The sequence below is a fragment of the Echeneis naucrates genome, chromosome 4, assembly GCF_900963305.1.
Source record: "Echeneis naucrates chromosome 4, fEcheNa1.1, whole genome shotgun sequence".
NCBI classification, from domain to species: domain Eukaryota; kingdom Metazoa; phylum Chordata; class Actinopteri; order Carangiformes; family Echeneidae; genus Echeneis; species Echeneis naucrates.
In genome coordinates, this window is record NC_042514.1 from 9,521,227 (window position 1) to 9,540,055 (window position 18,829).

At 40.2% G+C, this 18,829-nt stretch overlaps 2 protein-coding genes across 7 annotated transcripts in view; both read left to right on the forward strand.

Annotated features, from left to right (window-relative positions):
* herc2 (HECT and RLD domain containing E3 ubiquitin protein ligase 2) overlaps window positions 1–958 on the forward strand; it is a 38,051-nt gene extending 37,093 nt beyond the window's left edge. For all 6 annotated transcript variants that reach the window (XM_029501070.1, XM_029501072.1, XM_029501067.1 and 3 more), the window contains exon 91: window positions 367–958. In XM_029501070.1, coding sequence (XP_029356930.1) covers window positions 367–639 — 273 coding nt within the window. In that variant the 3' untranslated portion in view covers window positions 640–958. The remainder of the gene's footprint in view (window positions 1–366) is intronic.
* A 7,326-nt stretch (window positions 959–8,284) lies between these two features.
* Window positions 8,285–18,829, forward strand: part of oca2 (oculocutaneous albinism II) — a 28,579-nt gene continuing 18,034 nt past the window's right edge. Inside the window, exons 1-13 of the mRNA XM_029500681.1 lie at window positions 8,285–8,526; window positions 11,217–11,312; window positions 12,108–12,305; window positions 12,494–12,551; window positions 12,926–12,998; window positions 13,321–13,478; window positions 13,554–13,636; window positions 14,053–14,206; window positions 15,656–15,727; window positions 15,948–16,013; window positions 16,649–16,705; window positions 17,420–17,544; window positions 18,396–18,534. Coding sequence (XP_029356541.1) covers window positions 8,285–8,526; window positions 11,217–11,312; window positions 12,108–12,305; window positions 12,494–12,551; window positions 12,926–12,998; window positions 13,321–13,478; window positions 13,554–13,636; window positions 14,053–14,206; window positions 15,656–15,727; window positions 15,948–16,013; window positions 16,649–16,705; window positions 17,420–17,544; window positions 18,396–18,534 — 1,521 coding nt within the window. The remainder of the gene's footprint in view (window positions 8,527–11,216; window positions 11,313–12,107; window positions 12,306–12,493; window positions 12,552–12,925; window positions 12,999–13,320; window positions 13,479–13,553; window positions 13,637–14,052; window positions 14,207–15,655; window positions 15,728–15,947; window positions 16,014–16,648; window positions 16,706–17,419; window positions 17,545–18,395; window positions 18,535–18,829) is intronic.

Consider the following 18,829-nt stretch of genomic DNA (forward strand, 5'->3'; position numbering starts at 1 on the left):
AAATCCTTAAAGAGTTTTCCACCACTGAATAATGTCAAACGTCTTAGCCATTTCAGTGTCGGGGTGCTACTAATCCCTCTATGGTGAGTTATTGTTGACGTGCCAATTAAAATTTTTGGAGAGTAAATGAGAACAGAAGAGTTAACCGTGTTAATGGTGTTGTTTTTAAAATTGTCTACCTCTTGATGATGCCTTTGAAGATGTGCTGTTATACATTTATCATTTTGCCTGTGGAATAAGCTACACAAACACACGTAACAAAGCTTATAAATTGTAGTTTCCTTATGCTGTGATTGTCTTCACATTGTTGAATGTGAAGTGACGTATTGACATAATAAATGTCTAATTGAATCTCTACTTTCTTAGGTTCTGGATAAGTACAACCCACCTGACCACTTCCTGCCAGAGTCCTACACGTGTTTCTTCCTGCTCAAGCTGCCGAGGTACTCCTGCAAACAGGTACTGGAGGAGAAACTGAAATATGCCATCCACTTCTGCAAGTCAATTGACACAGATGACTATGCTCGCATCGCCCTGACCGGAGAGCCAGCTGCCGATGACAGCAGCGAAGACTCTGACAATGAGGACGCCGACTCCTTCGCTTCGGACTCCACCCAGGACTACCTGACAGGGCATTGAACTCTGACCAGTGGGAGAAGAGCCACAGAGAGATTGCATTAATCTCAGCTGTTAATGCAAGTATTCATACAGGCGTTCTACTCAGACACAGACGTCAGTGGGGGGAAACAAGTGCAATGAGCTTTAAAAGCATTATAAGCTAAAGAGAAGATCCAACACTGGTTTGCTCTAATTTAGTTTCTTGAAAAATGAAGTGGGGTGATCAGCTGCACATGTGAAAGTCATGTTACATGGTAAAATTGTATATTATTACAGAGTTTAAAAAAAAAAAAAAAAAAGGCTTCAGCCTAGCACTGTGGTAGATTTCTCCCTCTGGTTTGTGTGAATTACCTGTCCCTAGTTTGTATATAGAAATTAATGTGCAACACAACAGTAGTATCACTTTGTTTCTTGGTAATAGCCATGTTTCTTTATATTTATATATATATATATATATATATATATATATATATATATAAAAAAAGAAAACCATTTTTAACTTTAAAAAGTGTTTCTCACTCGGCTCACAGTCAGAGCCCACTGAAGGGTCATTTTAAGATTCCTGTATTTACCCCGTCCCTCCACCATGTTTGTCTCCTTTAAAGAATGTATATAATTTGATTGTGCCATGTAATCACAGAAGGTCTCATTCTTGCATATTAAATGTTAATATGTTTCTGTTAATAAACTAATGAAAAAAGATTGAAATCTTAGTGGTTGTATTGTTAAAATATAAGAAACATTTTATCTAATATTGTGAATTCTGTATGCACGAACAGAACATTCAAGCTTGCCTCTATTTCCTTTTCTGTATAAATCTGATATTGTAATCTGGATTAAGGCTGTTGTGTAAATGTCATGCTTTTTGTAAGGGTTCAAACGTTATATTTAATTCTCCCAAATTGGGTCATAGGCGATTCTGAGTTTTCTCCGGGTGGTGCTGCGGCACAAAGGTAGTAACTGAATGGTGGCATAATGTTGCCTTGTTACTGGACATGACTGTAGAGAGTTCGAGAAATTCCCTCTAACTCCCTCTGCAGTGTGCTGCTGTCAGCTGTGCCTCCCTCGTGCTGAGAAAAATGCTGTCATGAAGGAGATCTTGAGACCTAACTCACAGACTTCACTACACATTCCTCGGTGTCGCGGTGTGTAAACTCACTCCTGTGAATGTGTGTGTGCCACCTACGCCCAGCCCACCTCATAAATGAATGCATGGTTCAAAGGCACGAGAAAAAAAAAAACATGTTTTATGCCGGCTTGCTTTGGCTTAAATATCATTAGCGTTCTTTGTGGACTTAGTGGGTTTTTTTCAGTAATAATCAGAGTACACTACGCTGGTTGGAGTCAGGTGCTTTTGATACAGTCCAGACCAGAACTGAAGACGGTGGAGGTCAGAGTTGAACAGCACTTAAGCTGAGTGTGGTTGTGTTATATAGACTGTTACATAAACTAGTCAGCAAGTATCAGGGAAAGGTTGACTGAGAGTGCTAGTATTACCTCATAAGTCCTTTTACTTTAATGTAATATTAACCTTTCGTTCTTTTCTTTGATTTCTGTTCCTGTTCTGTTCTTCACTCGGTCCCATCCATCCATCAGCAAAGCAGAATATAGGTGTCCATACTGCACTGTGCATTAACCATGTCATTATGTCATGCTTTACAACCAAACCCATTCATTAATCCCACATGCTGCAGCAGACCCACAGAGCTTCTGTCTGACTGTCTGACTATCTGCCTGTCTGTCTGACTGTCTGCCTGCTTGTCTATCTGTCTGTCTACCTGTCTGACTGTCTTTCTTACGATCTGCCTGTTTGTCTGTCTGTCTGCTTGTCTGTGTACCTGTCTGTCTTTCTGTCTGACTGAATATCTGCATGCTTGTCTGTCTGTCTGTCTGACTATCTACCTGTCTGTCTGCCTGTCTGTGTACCTGTCTGTCTGACTATCTCCCTGACTATCTGCCTGTTTGTCTGTCTGTCTGTCTTACTATCTGCCTGCTTGTCTATCTGTCTGTCTTGCTATCTGCCTGTTTGTCTATCTGTCTGTCTGTCTTTCTGTCTGTCTGACTGTCTGTCTGACTATCTACCTGTCTGACTGTCTGTCTTGCTATCTGCCTGTTTGTCTATCTGTCTATCTGTCTGTCTGTCTGTCTGACTATCTTCCTGTCTGTCAGTCTTCCAACTTGGCCAAACCATCTCAGGTCATCGCAGCATCCGTTGGACATGCCTGATTTGAGCTCACTGGTCTGAGACGCTTCCGCTGACACATTAAGCAGCTCAGCGTGTTGCTTAAAAACTCAACTTAATATTGATATTAAATACTTGGTCTAAATAGTTTTGAAGTGATAGTAAATATAACTGGTACTGTATCTGTGTAATTCCTTGTTAAGTACAGATCATGTGAGTCTCTTGTAATGATGAATTCACAGAGAATTATCACCTGATCCCCCCCCCACCCACCTCGTTTTTGTCTTGTGACAGTGAAAATGAGAAAGAGCCTTAATAGTACATGTTATGCTTGACCAGATTCACTGGGGCACCCCAGGCTGAAAAAGTATTATGTGTAACCTAAAGTAAAGGATGCAATAGTTTCTGTCGCCAGATTAAATTTTAATGGCTTTTGCGGGATGTCCTTAACCTTTAACCTTTAACCTTTAACCTTAAACAGATAGTTTGTGACGTTTTTGAAAGAATGAAGATGTTGTTTACAATAGGTCACGTTTGACCCTCACAGAAAGGAACCAGGCAGCTCCTTCGGCCATAAAGGATCAGAAGATTATGGGAACAAGACTTTGAACTTTGGGGCTGCTGATAGAAATTTCATGATGGCACCACCACAGCTACTGGGAAGTGTAACTGTCCAAAGGGATGCAGTTTGAAATCAGATTATTCAGCAAATTTTATTTTGTCTCGTCAAAACAGTAGAACAGATGTCTGATCTGACCTTTAACAGGTCTAAACCAACCTCTGATGAGTATTTAGACCAAGTAGACCAAATAAGTTGCACCTTTTGAAGGTTGAGACAGGAATTCTTTTATCAAGTATATGAAAAAGTTTCTCAGATAAACTCTGCAGTATAAAACTCTAAAGCGGGCTGTTCATCAGCTCCCTTCCAGGCCAACTGTTGTTCAGATTTTGTTTAGTTGAGTTGAGCCCTGTTGAATTGGGGAACGGTGGCTTAGTCCCTCGCCCATTGTTGAGCTCAAAATGGTTGGTTAGCTTTCCGCTGAGCCAGAGAGGCTGCTAAGTTTGCAGCACATGATACAGTAGAGTGAGAGTGCGGGGGGACAGTGCTCACCCTGCAGCTCTGTAATCAGGACAGCTGATTCTCACCAGTGTGATCAGTGTGAAGTCTTTTTCCTTCTGTCGCTCTCAGCTCCTCCTTAGCAGCTGGATTTGGCCTGCAGTGCAGTTCTAATTTACATTTTCATTTCATCCTGATTAAAAGGTTGATGAAACTTGGAATGGAGCCAAACCATATCTCTTGATGAAGACCATGTAGTTGACCACTCAAAAAGTCTCTCCACTATTCACCCTATTCAATTTTGGTTCCTTAACTTAAACACAATACCAATAAAATTCACCTCACTAGCAATTTCATGGTGAGAAAATTAGCTTGTTGATGTTCATGAATTTCATGAATAACACTTCTCTGCAGCCTGTGAGTCATTAAGGCGTTCTTTTTATTCTGCCTTCTCTCCTGACGTCTTTTAATCTGGCTCTTTACTTTATATGATACACTTTATGGTTTCCCAGCTCTCTGAATCCTAAGTCATCGGTTCATGTGAGTGAGTAACTCATTCATTGAAAAAACTCACTAGTCTTGTCCAGAATAGCGTTAGTCAATGTGATCCAAAGCTTGTGGCTCACTCTCCCCTGTCCTGGTTGTACATGTGATTGCTCCATTCTTCCTACTATATCTCACATCAACCCACAAGACCAGTGTGCAGTTTTCCCCTTTGGGCTGCCTGAATATTCTGGCTTTACAGGAAATAGTGAGAGAACAGGTGACTTCAGCCGTCAATGGGGAACTTTGTCTTTTCCTGAGCTCTGAGAATGAAAGACGCAAATGCTGACCTCACTTGGCAACAAGGATAATTTCGGGAACGGGGCTTAATGGAAATGCATTTTTGTCATTGATTGTGTTCAGTTCACTGGATGGATAGTTCTAACAGGGGGGAAGGTTTCAATGGTGGGAGTTTCTAATTACTTAGGTTCTGTTAGTCTGGTTCACTTGCGCTTACTCACGGATGACATGGTGTTAAAATAATCCTAATCTGCTCAACTTTGTTGGGTTAAGAAAAACATATTAAAAGATTAAATTTAAGATATCATCCGTGTTTGTTGTGTGCTCAAGGTACTATGGCATATATCTTCATTCATTTTCTGCCACTTATCTGTTTCCAGGTTGTGGGGTGTGCTGGTGCCAATCCCAGCACACACTTGGTGAGGGCGGGGTCACCCTGGACAGGTCGCCAGTCCATCACAGGACCAACACACACTCACACTAGAGTCACCATTTAACCTAAACATGATGTCTTTGGACAGTGGGAGGAAACCCACGCAGGCACGGGGAGAACATTGAAACTCCACAGAGAAAGGCCCCAGGCCTGGGAACCGAACCTTCGGAATTATAAAATGAAAAAATTAAAATGTCTATTTTGAAATTAAGCAGTACAGTTATGGTGTTAAAAAAAAGGTCTGCGATTTTGGTAAGTGGAACTCTGTAGAAGGTTTCTCTGATATTTTTTGGTCTGTAGCGCCTTTGGCTTTGACATTAACTTTCTATAAATGATTATAGTCACGGCAGTCATTAGATGGGCAGCTAGGCAGTAATTACTATAAAATCTGAGGCTCTCTCTAATGTTTAATTTTAGGATACAAATAAGGTTCTACTGTCCTCTTTGGAGCGTGTGTTCAATTAGCCAGTTCTTTTCACAAGTTCATTCTGACCCCCTGACCTTTTGCTCACACACATGTTGAGGCCCCACAGGCAGACTCGCAGACTCACTCCTACATTGAAGTTGCGAACAAATGCACCAACAGCTGTTGCAAAGATTTAGTACGAGCTAATGGAGGGAAATTTTCAGTGACTGGACTAAAGCCATGAAAAATCTTAAAATGAGCTGCATGTGCATGTTGTTTGGGAATCTTCTCATGCATGAATATATACACTATATAATGAATGATAATTTCGATAAATAAACAATCATGTCCAGAAAAAAAACCAAACAAAACAAAACCCAATATATTCAGTCCTGAAAAGGCAGCCTGGGAGAGTTCCTTGAAATTTCTCTGTCGCTGACCTGTCTGACCTTTCTACCCTTTAAATCTGCAAAGTTGACTCAGCCGACATTCATCATCTGGAGAAATCCTCATCAATGTCAAATCATTAAGAAAGAGAGAGAGAAATATAGTGCAAATGCCCAAGCATTGTTTTTACATTGACAACAAGGAAGACTGTGGTAACGTGTTTAACATGACACAAGCCAACAAAGGTGAAAATCCATTAAAAGCTGTTCAAAAATGCCTCAATATTGAACTTAAACTTGTATATATTTAGTTCAGGAAACTTTCAGAAATATAAACTTTTCACCTGTCGATTTGCAGCTCAAAGGTTTGGAGTGATGGTGAATAGGGGCGGGAGGAATAGGATAGGAGGGAGAGATTTAATGGCAAAGTTTTCTGTTAAGCTCCTATTAGTGGAGCGTGAATTGCACCACTCCCCCTCCCCGATCTCCACAGCTCCACAGCTCCAGAGCCAGGCACTGACTGCTCAGGAACATCTCCCTCCTTTTCTGTGGAGCACAAGAGAGGAGAAGAAACATCCCGGCCTCTCTCGTCCTCAACAACGACATCGTGCTCAAGTTTTAAAAAAAAAAAAAACAACACAACAACAACTACAACAAAAAGGTTTCAGCAACTGTAACACATTTTCACAGGATTATCAATAACTCTTGGATGTTCATTATTTGACATCGCAAACTAATAATCACCATCACTGATTTCATCGTTGTCTTTGCCTTCATCATCTGTCTCAGTATCATACAAAACAACTGTTACCAAGGTAAGTTTCTTGTTTTCATTTTTTTCTCATTTTGCACAGATTCAAGTTTTTATTTCATTTCAAAGTTCTAAGAAACTACAAAAAAAAAAAAAATCAGCAAAATTTTCATTTAATGAGCAGCCAATATTCATGTGAGTTCATTTGCATTCTGTAAAGTGGATTTATTGCACTGTATTTCATCGCTGAGCTTGGTTTCTGTGGGTTTAAGGTCCTATTTATGTCTTTTTATTCCTGTTTATGTTTATGTGAAAGACTGCTAAAACTTTACAAATATAGAAACCACCTCCCACATTAATCCCACCGCGACAGTCTTATAAGACTGGTTTTGCGTTAATCTTGATATGTTCCTTGAAAGACATTCATTTTGATTTCTTAATTGCTGTGAACAAGGGTGGAAAAAATGTAAGAAAGCAGTTTGTCTTTGTGGTCGCATACAGCCAACAGGCAGGGTGTCATACAAAAGGGGGCATTTTCACACTAATTAATCACCGAATCACTTTTTAGTCAATTCGAATAATAAATAAGTGTAAAATTTATGTGCATGCTTTGATAGGTGATGGAAGTCCATCTTTAAAACTGCCATAATCGTTATCCTTATGTCAGCTGTCTAATGTGACAGGGAGTGCTCAAAGCGGTGTTTTCTTTTTTCCTGGAAGTATCTCTGCAAATATTTCAAAGAATTAGCCCCTGAACTCTGTACTGCAGTCCAACCCTCTCAAAGAGCGATTATTACAGAGGGCTCACAAGTCGCACGTGAGTTTCTGTTGAATTCATGCAGCCTTTGTGTTTAAGAAGACCACATGTCTGCCTGACCTCATATGCTGACCTCATGCTGTGCTTTACTGGCGCCGAGAAGCAGTCAGCTGTTCTCACGCATGTCAACTTCCCCTGGCATTACTGTGAAAGAACAAGGGGTGATTTATTTATTTATTTATTGATCTATTTTTGGAACACAGGTTTCAACCCGTGAAAAGTATACCGTTTATCCTGTAAGACAAGACCAGGATGCACTGAAATACTAAATACAGCTATTTTCTGCATAAAGACGCAGTGACGTAATGACGTCCTGTTGTTAATCTAGGACCTGTTAATTGGCAGGTGCAACATGTATAAATGGAAGAGACGGGGACCAGGTCGGTCAAATTATAGCCAGCATTTCAAGTTTTTACCTCAGCCTGTGAAATTTGTTCTAGATAAGCCAAAGTGAGCACTCGACAGTGCAGAGGACCGACTTATTGCATCTGTCGGCGTTCTTCTTTATTATTTTTCTGCAAATTGCAGGACTTTAACGTACTCCAAAACTCATGACAGGAATGCATGAGATTTCGATATTTCATTGGTTGGAGAAATTGCACGCCTTGATCACATCTATATGTCAATAGTGAGTAAGACTCCTATGGGACACAGGCAGTTAGTCTTAATGAGCCTAATAAAAAAAAAAATCCCCCCATTCATTTAATATTTACATAATGTGTTCTTTATATTCTAACCCTTCCTCATGATGTAAAAAAAAATACACATAAAAAGTTGATTTATTCATGATAGCTTTGATGTGAACAGCAACAAAAGCTCTTCCTTTTTTTTCCCCCCTCAAGTGTCTCATCATGTATTTGGAGAACAAAAGCAATCTGGAGATTGAGATGTCTCAGGCTGCGGCCCAAGGCCATCAGGTCAGGAGCGGCCTGAGGTCTCCAGAAGCCGTTGCTGGGAATTTTGAGGAGCTTTGTCTGCTGCAGGACATCTCACAGAGGAGAGACACTCAGAAGCTCCAGCAGTCTGCAGTTCTGACCTCTGGACAGTGCGTCATTCATACTGAGGGCTTTGTCCCAGTTCGACAGGACGACGGGTATAACTTTTGCATGTATTTCTATTTGGAGTGCTATTTTTGTTGCAGGGAGGGACACAGAGGCAGCCTTGAGAGCTTATTAAGGAGATGTTACCAAAAACAAAATATTGGTCAAGCTGAGTCCCATCCTAATGATTAGGGAAATACTTTGGTCATGAAAGTACGCTTTGATATTTAAAAAGGGGAATGGCTTGTGAGTATCTGTGGCAGTAGGACAGTCTGTGTGGGACTGATGTGATGTCACCGATAAATGTTGGTGCATCTGTGTAGCTCATTCAATCTGCTTTTGGATGGCAACAGGAAATAGTTTATGGCTTTGGAGTTCACTTTGTTGACAATAAGAACAAATCTAATCTTATTCTCTGCCCCCTCATTGCCATTGCCACTAATTAGTGTAAGCAAAAATGTTACTATAATAGCATGTAGGTCTAATTGCTCTTACAAATGAGGTAACCCAGTATTATTAAACTAATATTATATGTTTGATTGTCTTTAGGATCACTGTCCCGGTCACATAGCCGCAATATGTTTTAGCTGTCACGTTTACACGTAAAGCCCACAGTTCCTTTTCATCACGTTTTTGCTGGTTAGCAGATTAGATCCCATTCTCTCTCATCACTGGAGTCAAAACATAATACCACTTTAAAGAGTCTGAACCACACGTGCAGAATCATGTTGCATGGGTCATGGTGGCTAAAGCTTCCAGGGAATGTATGAACATACATGAAAAACATTTCAGGTTTACACACAGACAGACTCGTGTGTGTGTGTGTGTGTGTGTGTGTGTGTGTGGCTGTGGGTGTGTATCTCAGTCACTCAAGGGGATGCTAATCTTAAACCTGAGGCTGTGACGTTATTGGGATTAGACTAGAGAATTTTTGGCTTCATTAATTTCGAGTCAGAAGTTGCACATGACAAAGGTTGTGCTGCAGCTGACACTAGTGTATTTTCTGCACTGTACTTTTGTACTTTTTCCATTAAAAACAGAATTACTGCAGAGATGAACATACAGGAAATGCACTCATTCAGACTGATAATATACAGAAGTTCTCCAGTTCTTCTACAAAGAAAATCTGTTCACCTGTTGCATTTAGCTTTCTGTTTCATAAAAGCTGGACAAAAACACTGCTGCATATAATTTGTAATATAATATATTTATATATATATGTAAATATAACATATAATATAACTTTCCTATTCATTTGAATGAGAAGTTGTGTCCCAGCTTTTGGCCTGTACTGTATATTTCAAAGTGTTAACAACAAAGGGTCACTTGACAAAGATTTTTTACCCAACTTTACTCTCTGAGTGCACTTTACTCATCGATTTGCACACTCTGAAACAGTTTTGGTTCCCTCCCTCTGCTGCCCTCTCTAGTAATGGTGCTTTGTATCTACTGAACGCATTCAATACCGCTTGAATGTTCTGAAACAGTCACCGTGTAAATGTGAGAGGTAACACAATGTCAGATTGGTTACAGTAGTCTGCTGTCCCCAAGTGGCCAAAAGATATCACTAACCAGTTAATGCAGGTTCAGTAAGAGAACTAAAAATTGAATTATGATGAAACAAATAAAATACCGATACATATCAACAGATGGAAGCAAATGTCACGCATATGTTTGAAAAATAAATAAGTAGTGATGAAGGATAGAATAAGTGGTGAAAACCCAACCTATTTTCTATTGATGGATATTCATCATGTTGTTTGTCTTGAAAAGACCGCTGTAATTCCTTCTAATTTTGTCTTCGACCTTTTTTTTTTCTTGGCTCAATATTCTTTAAAATTCTTTTCTGTTAAGCACCATTTCCCTCCCAAGACGCAATGAGATCTGACTGACTCAGGAAAAGAAGAGGGGAGAAAGGATTTGTAGGCCGGCAGTAAATCCCTTTATAGTTGTAAAAGAGTATTGAAGTGGATTAATGGTGCAAACTTCCCTCATGTAACGCACTCCTTTATCCAGCACCCTTGCTACGTTTATTGATTGACAGCTTCCGACTGCCTGCTGTTTGCAGCCTCTTTGGTAATGCCCACCAGACCCACAAGTTTTTAGCAACAACAACAACAACAACAACAGCAACAGTGGGACTGTATGAATGAATTATTCCCAGCAGAAGATAAACGGTTAAATAAAAACCAGTGCCATAAAACCAGCGAAGCCAATGTCGTCACCATATTCATTCACCACGCCGTGTGTGAGCAATAAAAAGAAGAAAATTGCACAATTTGTATTTCAGCACCGAACCTCTTTGGCCCGGCAGAAAGAGAAAAACCCTGAAGATCATAAGATTAACCAAGGAGGACCTTAAATTTTCAGAAAGCTCATTTGTTTGAGTGAAGTAGAGTGTATTTTAACAGAAAAATGTTAGCTCAGAGAGTCACTGCTGTCTATGTGTAGGATCCTCAGGGACACAGGGCAGTAGAGGAGGCACAAAAGGCCTTTTGATGATCAGATGTAGTCCACAAATAAGCTGCTCACCCACCTCTCAGCCACCTGCAGGTCACAATGGGTTCGACAAAGCTGCCTTAACTGGTGATTGACAGCTGGGATGAGCCAGCTGAGGGCCTCACTGTTGGTTTCACAGTTCATGAAAGCTTTGTTGGTCAGCACTCAAAATGTTCACAAACAACTTTCACCTGCTTTCTGTCCGCTTTAGAAAAACAACATCATCTTGTGTTTGTTTTCCCAGGCACAGCTACAGCGTGGTTAATATGCTCAGAGGAAAAACTAATTCAGCCAACATTTCGGAGAGGTCCCCTCTGCTGAGATTCTCTCAAGACGACAGGTGAGGAATGCCTTTGAATTGTCTGATGAGGACGGCCGCCGTGCTCAATATTGAATTCATGAAATATTGTGGAATAAATAATGATACAAAAAAACTGGAATGTTTCAAATGCAATCATTAGAATGTGAGGATGATTTCATCGTTTACCTCCACATTACCAAAGCTAATTTCTATCTCAGTTGTGTATTTCAGATGAACAATCACTCCTTCACTGCACTTTTTTTCAGCAGATGGAGAAAGACTTAACTTTCAACTCAACTTTCAAAATGTATGAATTCTCTGTTGTCTAAGTTGCTTGCTGCCAGTCGAGTTGAGTTGGGTGAATTGAGTATTAATGTTTTGTGGATTTGATCTTTACTGAGGTAGTTTGTCGGACTGCAAAGATCGGAGATGAACTATTTTTTATCTAGGTTGTCTGATGTTGTCTGAGTGAAGAATTACAGTTTTCTGAGGAGATTGTGACGAGATTATGCGTTTTTGTTTTGTAATATTTTGTATTAGTCATGAATCAAACTGACATGCTTGAATTGTCATTTAATGAAATGGGTCAACTTAAAACATCGTTGTACAGCCTTTTATATTTATTCAACTGGCGGTGGTGTACAGAGCATGTAATGAAATTGGGATTACAGGTTTCTTTCCTTCCTCAGACATGTTTTTGAAGCTCAGTAGCGGAATGTTTCTTTATTTAAGATTTTACACTTCGGCTAGTGTCCTTAATTCCCTGCTGTGTTGTGCCACTGAAATTTCATTGTGATTTACACAAAAGTGATTTACACTCTTATTCTTTCCCAGCATAACCTACATGACCCTACATGACCCCAGCTTTGTTGGAAGAGAAGAGCACTGGGACAGCAACGCCCTGGACCTGGAGAAGAGATATCGACTGGGGAGCGAGGTCACCAGCCTTTCTCTGTCCCGCTCCAGCCCTTCAGAAAAGAACGACCCGTTGGACAACCGAAACCTCAACTTCAAAATCACCAGCAGTATGAAGTGAGACCTGATGAGACGCCAGTAGAAAAGATTCATTTATGTGCTGAGACTCAAGATGTTTTTTTCATTTTAAGCTGTTAATGCAACACCATATCTACCTGTGATTCATCTCCTTTTCTTCTTGAAACTAGCGCCACTGCACCAAACACTGCCCCGTGTACAGTCTCCTTTCTTTTATACTTATTCAGGTGCTGCTTCAAAGTTTCCAAAATCGCCACAATCTTCAGTATTGTTGTTCTCTGCAGCGTAAGTAAATCTCCCCCATCGCTTATAACTTGGAGCATTAATTATGTAAAATGACAAAAAATATCATGATACAAGACACATCTAGTTTGTGCTCAGATTTTTCTATTTGCTATTCAGAAAGATTTTCTTTTGCAAAAATATCCGTGGTATGAATGTTTCCATCTAATTTTAAAGGAAAGCTAAATTATGGCGACGTCACTAGAGGGTTAGCTTAGTCGGGTTTGAAGGGTGGCTTAGTTTGATCTTTATTATGATTATTATTATTATTCTACTACATGTAAACAGTACCACAGTATACTATGAACTGAATGGACTCATTGAACATGATGTAGCATAACACAGCGTATAATATGCTGACTGTGTTCTTGTTTCAGCTGTTCTTCAGCATGTACCCAGATCGGGACAACCCCTGGAGGATGCTGGCAGTTTCTCCCACAGACAGTTTCTGTATCCTCTCTCGCTGCATTCATGCTGGCTGTTTTTTATTATCATTGCACATTGGTATTTTAGATTATGTTATGAAATCAGAAGCTGTCTCCTTCACTTCTTCCACAAAAGCAAACAAGAAACATAAGAAACATTTCGAGTAGTGAATCCTGTAAAAAGGGGGGATTGACACAAATTCCTTAAGGTGTACAAATCCAGCATGAACAGCATTTACAGCAACATGCCAATCTCAGAGTCATTTTCAACAAGAGAAGATCACGTCTCCTTATTATAGTCTGAAAGTTATATCTCAGAGTTTTTCTTGACGAGCTGTGCCCTCCAGCAATGAACCTGACAGACGTTCGGGACAACGCCCTGCTGAAGCTCCAGGTGGGGGGGCCTTTCACAGGAGGGATGGTGGACTTCACCAACCAGGAGTACATCCTGATCCAGGTAGAGCAGACTGAGCAGCCGGGACAACGGAGGAGGAGGACTCAGCAGGTGAGAACATCCTCATGGTACATTGTGCTTCTTTGCTCTGTCTTCTGTGAAGGTGACTTATTTATTTGTGCACAGGTGATTCATAATTGGACCATTCCTCTGCATGGTGAAAGAAGTGACCAGATACTGGTGGCAAAAACCTTTGAGATGGTCAGCAGGTACTCGGAGCGCTGCGCTACACGTCCACAGCAGCCTGTGCTGGAAAATGTCATGTTTTTACATGATGAGGACTCTGTGGAGACCTCGCGTGATAAAACCCTCCATGGATGCCCATCTTTCTGCTAACAAAGAATTATGAATGCACATTCTCTCTGCCTTTCAAACTCAGCCAGGTTTTGCGCTCATTAGTCTTTTTATCCTGACACGGTGACCATATTTAATTCCTTATGTATTCAATGCCTTCCAGAATTCATGCAGCAGAATGTCACGTCATGTTCCAATATTGCTGAATATCTTTTTTAAGATGCCAATATCACACTGTGTGCTCTTTCTGGTATTAGACTGCTGGAAAGCTGCAGAGATTTCTGCGCTCATGTGTCATGAAAAATACAAATCTGTTTCCTTTCCTGCACAGTGACCCCATCACCATCACGATTCAGGCCTTCCTGCAGAATAATGAAGTGGTGCCTCTGTCCGTGACCCACCAGCCACTCTTTGTCAGTGTGGAGACACAAGTGGCCATAGCTGGAATCATCTTAGCTGGGGTCTATGTTCTCATAATCTTTGAGGTAAAGGGCCTGTTAGGGGTTGTTCTTTTGCATTAATGATAAATGAGCACGTTTTCAGTTTCTGCTACGCAGTTAAAATGTGCAACATGGACGATCTCAGAATTTAGGGGCTTCGGTTTCAGGGTCCTGATATGTCCATACTGGCTCACACGCTCATGACTTATGGGGAAACTTGAATTAATCGACCATTACTAATGGAATTGTTATCAATTACAACAAGTCAGAATTAATGTTGTGGAAAAGCCACGTGAGCATGTTACCATCTCCAGACCCTCCAGGCCCTACTTGGACAGGCAGCCAGGGTTACACAGGCTAGTGAGCGATAAATCGTGATTTTGCAACTACAAACAGACTGAACTCTGAAAGTAGCAATTTGCTATACAGCCACTGTTTAAAAAAAGTTAACAGGGTTTCCCGTTTCCCTAGAAAACTAGATATGTATCATGTTAAAGCACAAATTAAAGGTCATGTCATGTTGGTGTTTCCCTTTTACTTGATTAGCTGCCTCCTCTTGTCTGCAGGTGATTGGCAGCTCAGCCACTCGTCTGTTAGTTGTTCCTACTAATGCAGGACACCTGACGCTTTGTTAAACCCAACATTTCACAGAGGATGACTTATCGTTGTAGATTAACCTGGATATCATAGCTCAGTGAACTTACATACTTTGGTGCTAATCCCTTCTACAAAATCTTACCCTCTTTCTAAGTTAGTAGACCTAATACTTTGCAAAACCTCAAATTTAAACATTCGGCTGTCGCCTGGTGAGGGGATCAATTGTCATGTTTTGGCAATATGATAGTCTTCAGTTTCAGTTAAGGTAAGGGCTGCAAATCCCGGTTTTTGATTAGCCTCATTATTTGCAGATAAACCTACTTTCCTGCAATTTATTGGGACGGAACAAATGTCAGAGGGGCAGCCGTCTTTTCCAACAGTCCATCCATGCTTATCACAGGCCTCAATTTTTAATAATGGGATGTGCAATACATGAAAGTAAAGATGGAACATGGCTCTGATTTGTCTGTAATATCTCCTTGAAGGCCTGTGCTTCTTGATGGTTTACACTGATGAAAGCGACATATCTGCATGGACCTTGTTAGCACAAGCCTCAATCACATTTTTTTGGCCCATCCATTCAGCGACTGGCGCTGTGAATTGAGAATGTCTTTTAAATTACAATATGCAGTTTTATATGCTGTGTGTGTGGCATCTAGCCTACTTCTGTTACAAGATATAAAAAAGCAGAAAAGAGAAAGATAACAAGGCAAATCAAAATTGAATACGTTATATAAGATAATAGATCGAAAAGAATCTGCAAATAAAAAGCTTATTACTTAACTTGATCCAGTCGCTTGTAAAAATACGCATGATTGAAATTTTGTATTTGTAAGTGTATTTGAATGACTGATGCTTGTTCTAACATCAAAATTGTAATTTTGCTTCAATCTTTAGATTGTGCATCGGACTCTGGCTGCCATGTTGGGATCTTTGGCAGCATTAGCTGCTCTCGCCATAATTGGTGATGTAAGTCCATTTTCTTCTCCTTACTTCTTCTGCTCAGATACAGATAAACCAACCAAACTTGAACTTAAACTTGCCAGAAAGTTGGGTTCTTTGCTGAAATTAACATTCTCAGGTTGAGTTTCATGTATCTGATTCTAATTTACCAATCCTTGACTTTTTAGACCTTGTCTGAATTCCTGTCAGATCATATTAATGTTTATTTACTCTCTCTCCCCCACAGCGACCCAGTCTGGTTACCGTGGTGGAGTGGATCGATTATGAGACATTGGCTCTTCTGTTTGGCATGGTGAGGTTCATAAGTCAAAGATGGTGGGAACGATCAGAGGGTTAAAAATAAATACTTCCATTTGACATTAGAGCCGTGCTTACAGTAATAACAGCCTGGTTAACTTTGGTAAAGGTTCATTGCTGTAAGAAACAACATAAACTGCTACTTTAACATGAGAATCACACTGAATTTGGTGTTCAGCCGATCCAACCTCCTCCTGCCCAGCTACTGAAAGGGAAACCTGTTTATATAGGCGTAACAGAAATTGACACAACAAATATGTCCCTTCAGTTTGACATAAAGTGGAAGAGGATGTCTGAAAACTTTAAATAAAAGCAAACAAACTAAAATGAAATAATCTTTGGTTTATAGCGCATCATTTCCATAATAACATATTAACAAAATATTCAGCAAAATAACCATCTTTCCTTATTCACATGACGGACATAAAGTACACAACATGCTCTCGCTTGCTGCCATTGTGTAACTAATAAGATGATAAAATACGGTTTTGAACCATAACTGAAAAGTTGAGCACATTGGAAATATATTTCTTACCAGCCACCTTTTCTTGCTTGGCACAATCCTGTTGTCCATGTTGTGTCATAAAATCTTGTGAAATAATAGGATATGTTTTGTCCTGCTTCTTACAGATGGTGCTAGTGGCAATTTTTTCAGAGACCGGATTCTTCGACTACTGTGCTGTGAAGGTGAGTTGGCTGTACAAAGAAAACAAAATCACTAAGTGCTTGTAAAAAAAAAAAAAAAAAAAGTCTGATATTGTGAACATGACATGAGATGAACACAGCAGTACCGGCAGGCTTTGGCCTTCTCCTCATTACATTTGTAATTTTCAGCATTGAGCTATCTGAAAAGACAATGATGAGCTCAATTCTGTCGATTTAAATAATAACATTTCAAAAGACTGTAATAATAGTAATGTGCTTCACATGTAACCTTGAATTTTCATGTCTGTAATGTTCATTTTATGGTGTTCGTGGTATTTCCTGGTATCAGAAACACAGCCGTTTGTCCTTCATGTAGAGCAGCACTCACGTGTAGAACAGAGAGTTCATACAAGCTCATGAATTTTAAGTGTGAGTCGGAAAAGGGCAACCACTTCAAATTGAATACCTGCCTTAACCACGCTGATGGGGTTAAGGCGGGTATGTGTAAAATGGCAGTTTCAGGAATCTAAAGACAGTCCCCTTCCTGGTGCGACTCATAATGGAAAATTGGCGTTCAATTTTGGAATTTCAATGACATCCTAGATGTGATGAGAACTTGAAATGAGTGCCACCCACACAGCAGCAGCGCTCAATCACAGCTTTCTCTCAGTTTCTGGGAAAGAATTAAGATATGCACTTAAAAGAGTATTGGTTTACATTTACACTGAATAATCACCATATAAACTCTCTCTGCAGGCTTACCAGTTATCCAGAGGAAGAGTGTGGCCTATGATCATCATCCTCTGTCTCATTGCTGCCATTCTCTCTGCTTTTTTGGACAACGTGACAACTATGATGCTATTCACGCCTGTCACCATCAGGTACTGTGCAGGCATTTGAAATTTCCACGTCCCACTATATCTATACATCCCAGCAAACACTGTGCTCATACACATACTTACCTCACAAAGTCAAAGTCTGAGCCAGAATTTCTTTCATTTAAAAAAAAAAAAAATAGTTTAGGATTTTTTTTCTGGCTTTATTAGATAGGCCAGCTTAAAGAGCGGCAGGAAATGGGTGAGTGAAAGGGAGGAATGACAAGCGGAAAATGACACCTGCTGATACCAAACCAGCGTCGCTGACAAAGATCTGGTCAGCGCCGCCTGTTTATGGGGCGCCCTGAGCCAGAATTTCTCAGTGTAGAAGTAGAAGTATACATTTTTTTTTATGAATGATAAAATACTATTCTGTTGGATAGCCACACCAGATGATAGAGGACGACTTTCTCTGAATATATTCCCGCACAGATGAACACACATTGCATACCTATAAATAGAAGTGCAACGCGGAAGCTATAATTTTCTGTAGTGTGGTGTCTTACAAATGAACTGTAAGTGTGTCATGCACTTCTGGCTCCTCTTCATTGTCTTTATTTCAAGCTACTGAAATGAATTTGTACTCTAAACCATTATTAAGCTCTCAAGATTGCACGAGGAACAGTTAAAATTTTGACGTGACCTGAAATAGACAGCTCATACACAATAGCACATCTGGGCAAAACTGTGCTCTGATTCATTTGTCCAGCGGGATGAATGTCCTGCGCAGCCATAGTGTGAAAGGACCAAGGTTTCATTTTTTCCAGCATCCTTTTTTATATTCCTGTATTTATTTCTCCCAAACATTGCAATCTAATCGTGGTTAAAGGGCTTTTTGTCTCTCTCTGATTTTGCAGGTTGTGTGAGGTGCTTAATCTAGACCCCAGACATGTCCTGATTGCAGAAGTAATCTTCACCAACATTGGCGGGGCTGCCACAGCTGTCGGCGATCCACCCAATGTGATTATAGTATCAAATCAGGACCTGCGCAAAGAAGTAGGCACTTTCACAGCTCCCTGCCTAAACTTGCATTTATATACTTTAACAGGTCAGCTTTGAGTGATCGGACGTACGAACCAGAGACTCAGTAAGGAAAACACTGCGTAACAGCGAATAATAACGTGAAAGGAGATTTTCTATTTGAGCTGTATAGATGAAACAGAAGTAGAACCATATTAGGCAGCTAGTCATGATGTTATTCTGATCAATTGGCTTTGAACATTTCGTCGAGAATAAACATTTACTGGAGTTAAAATCTTACATTATTAATGTCTATCACTCCAAGATGTTT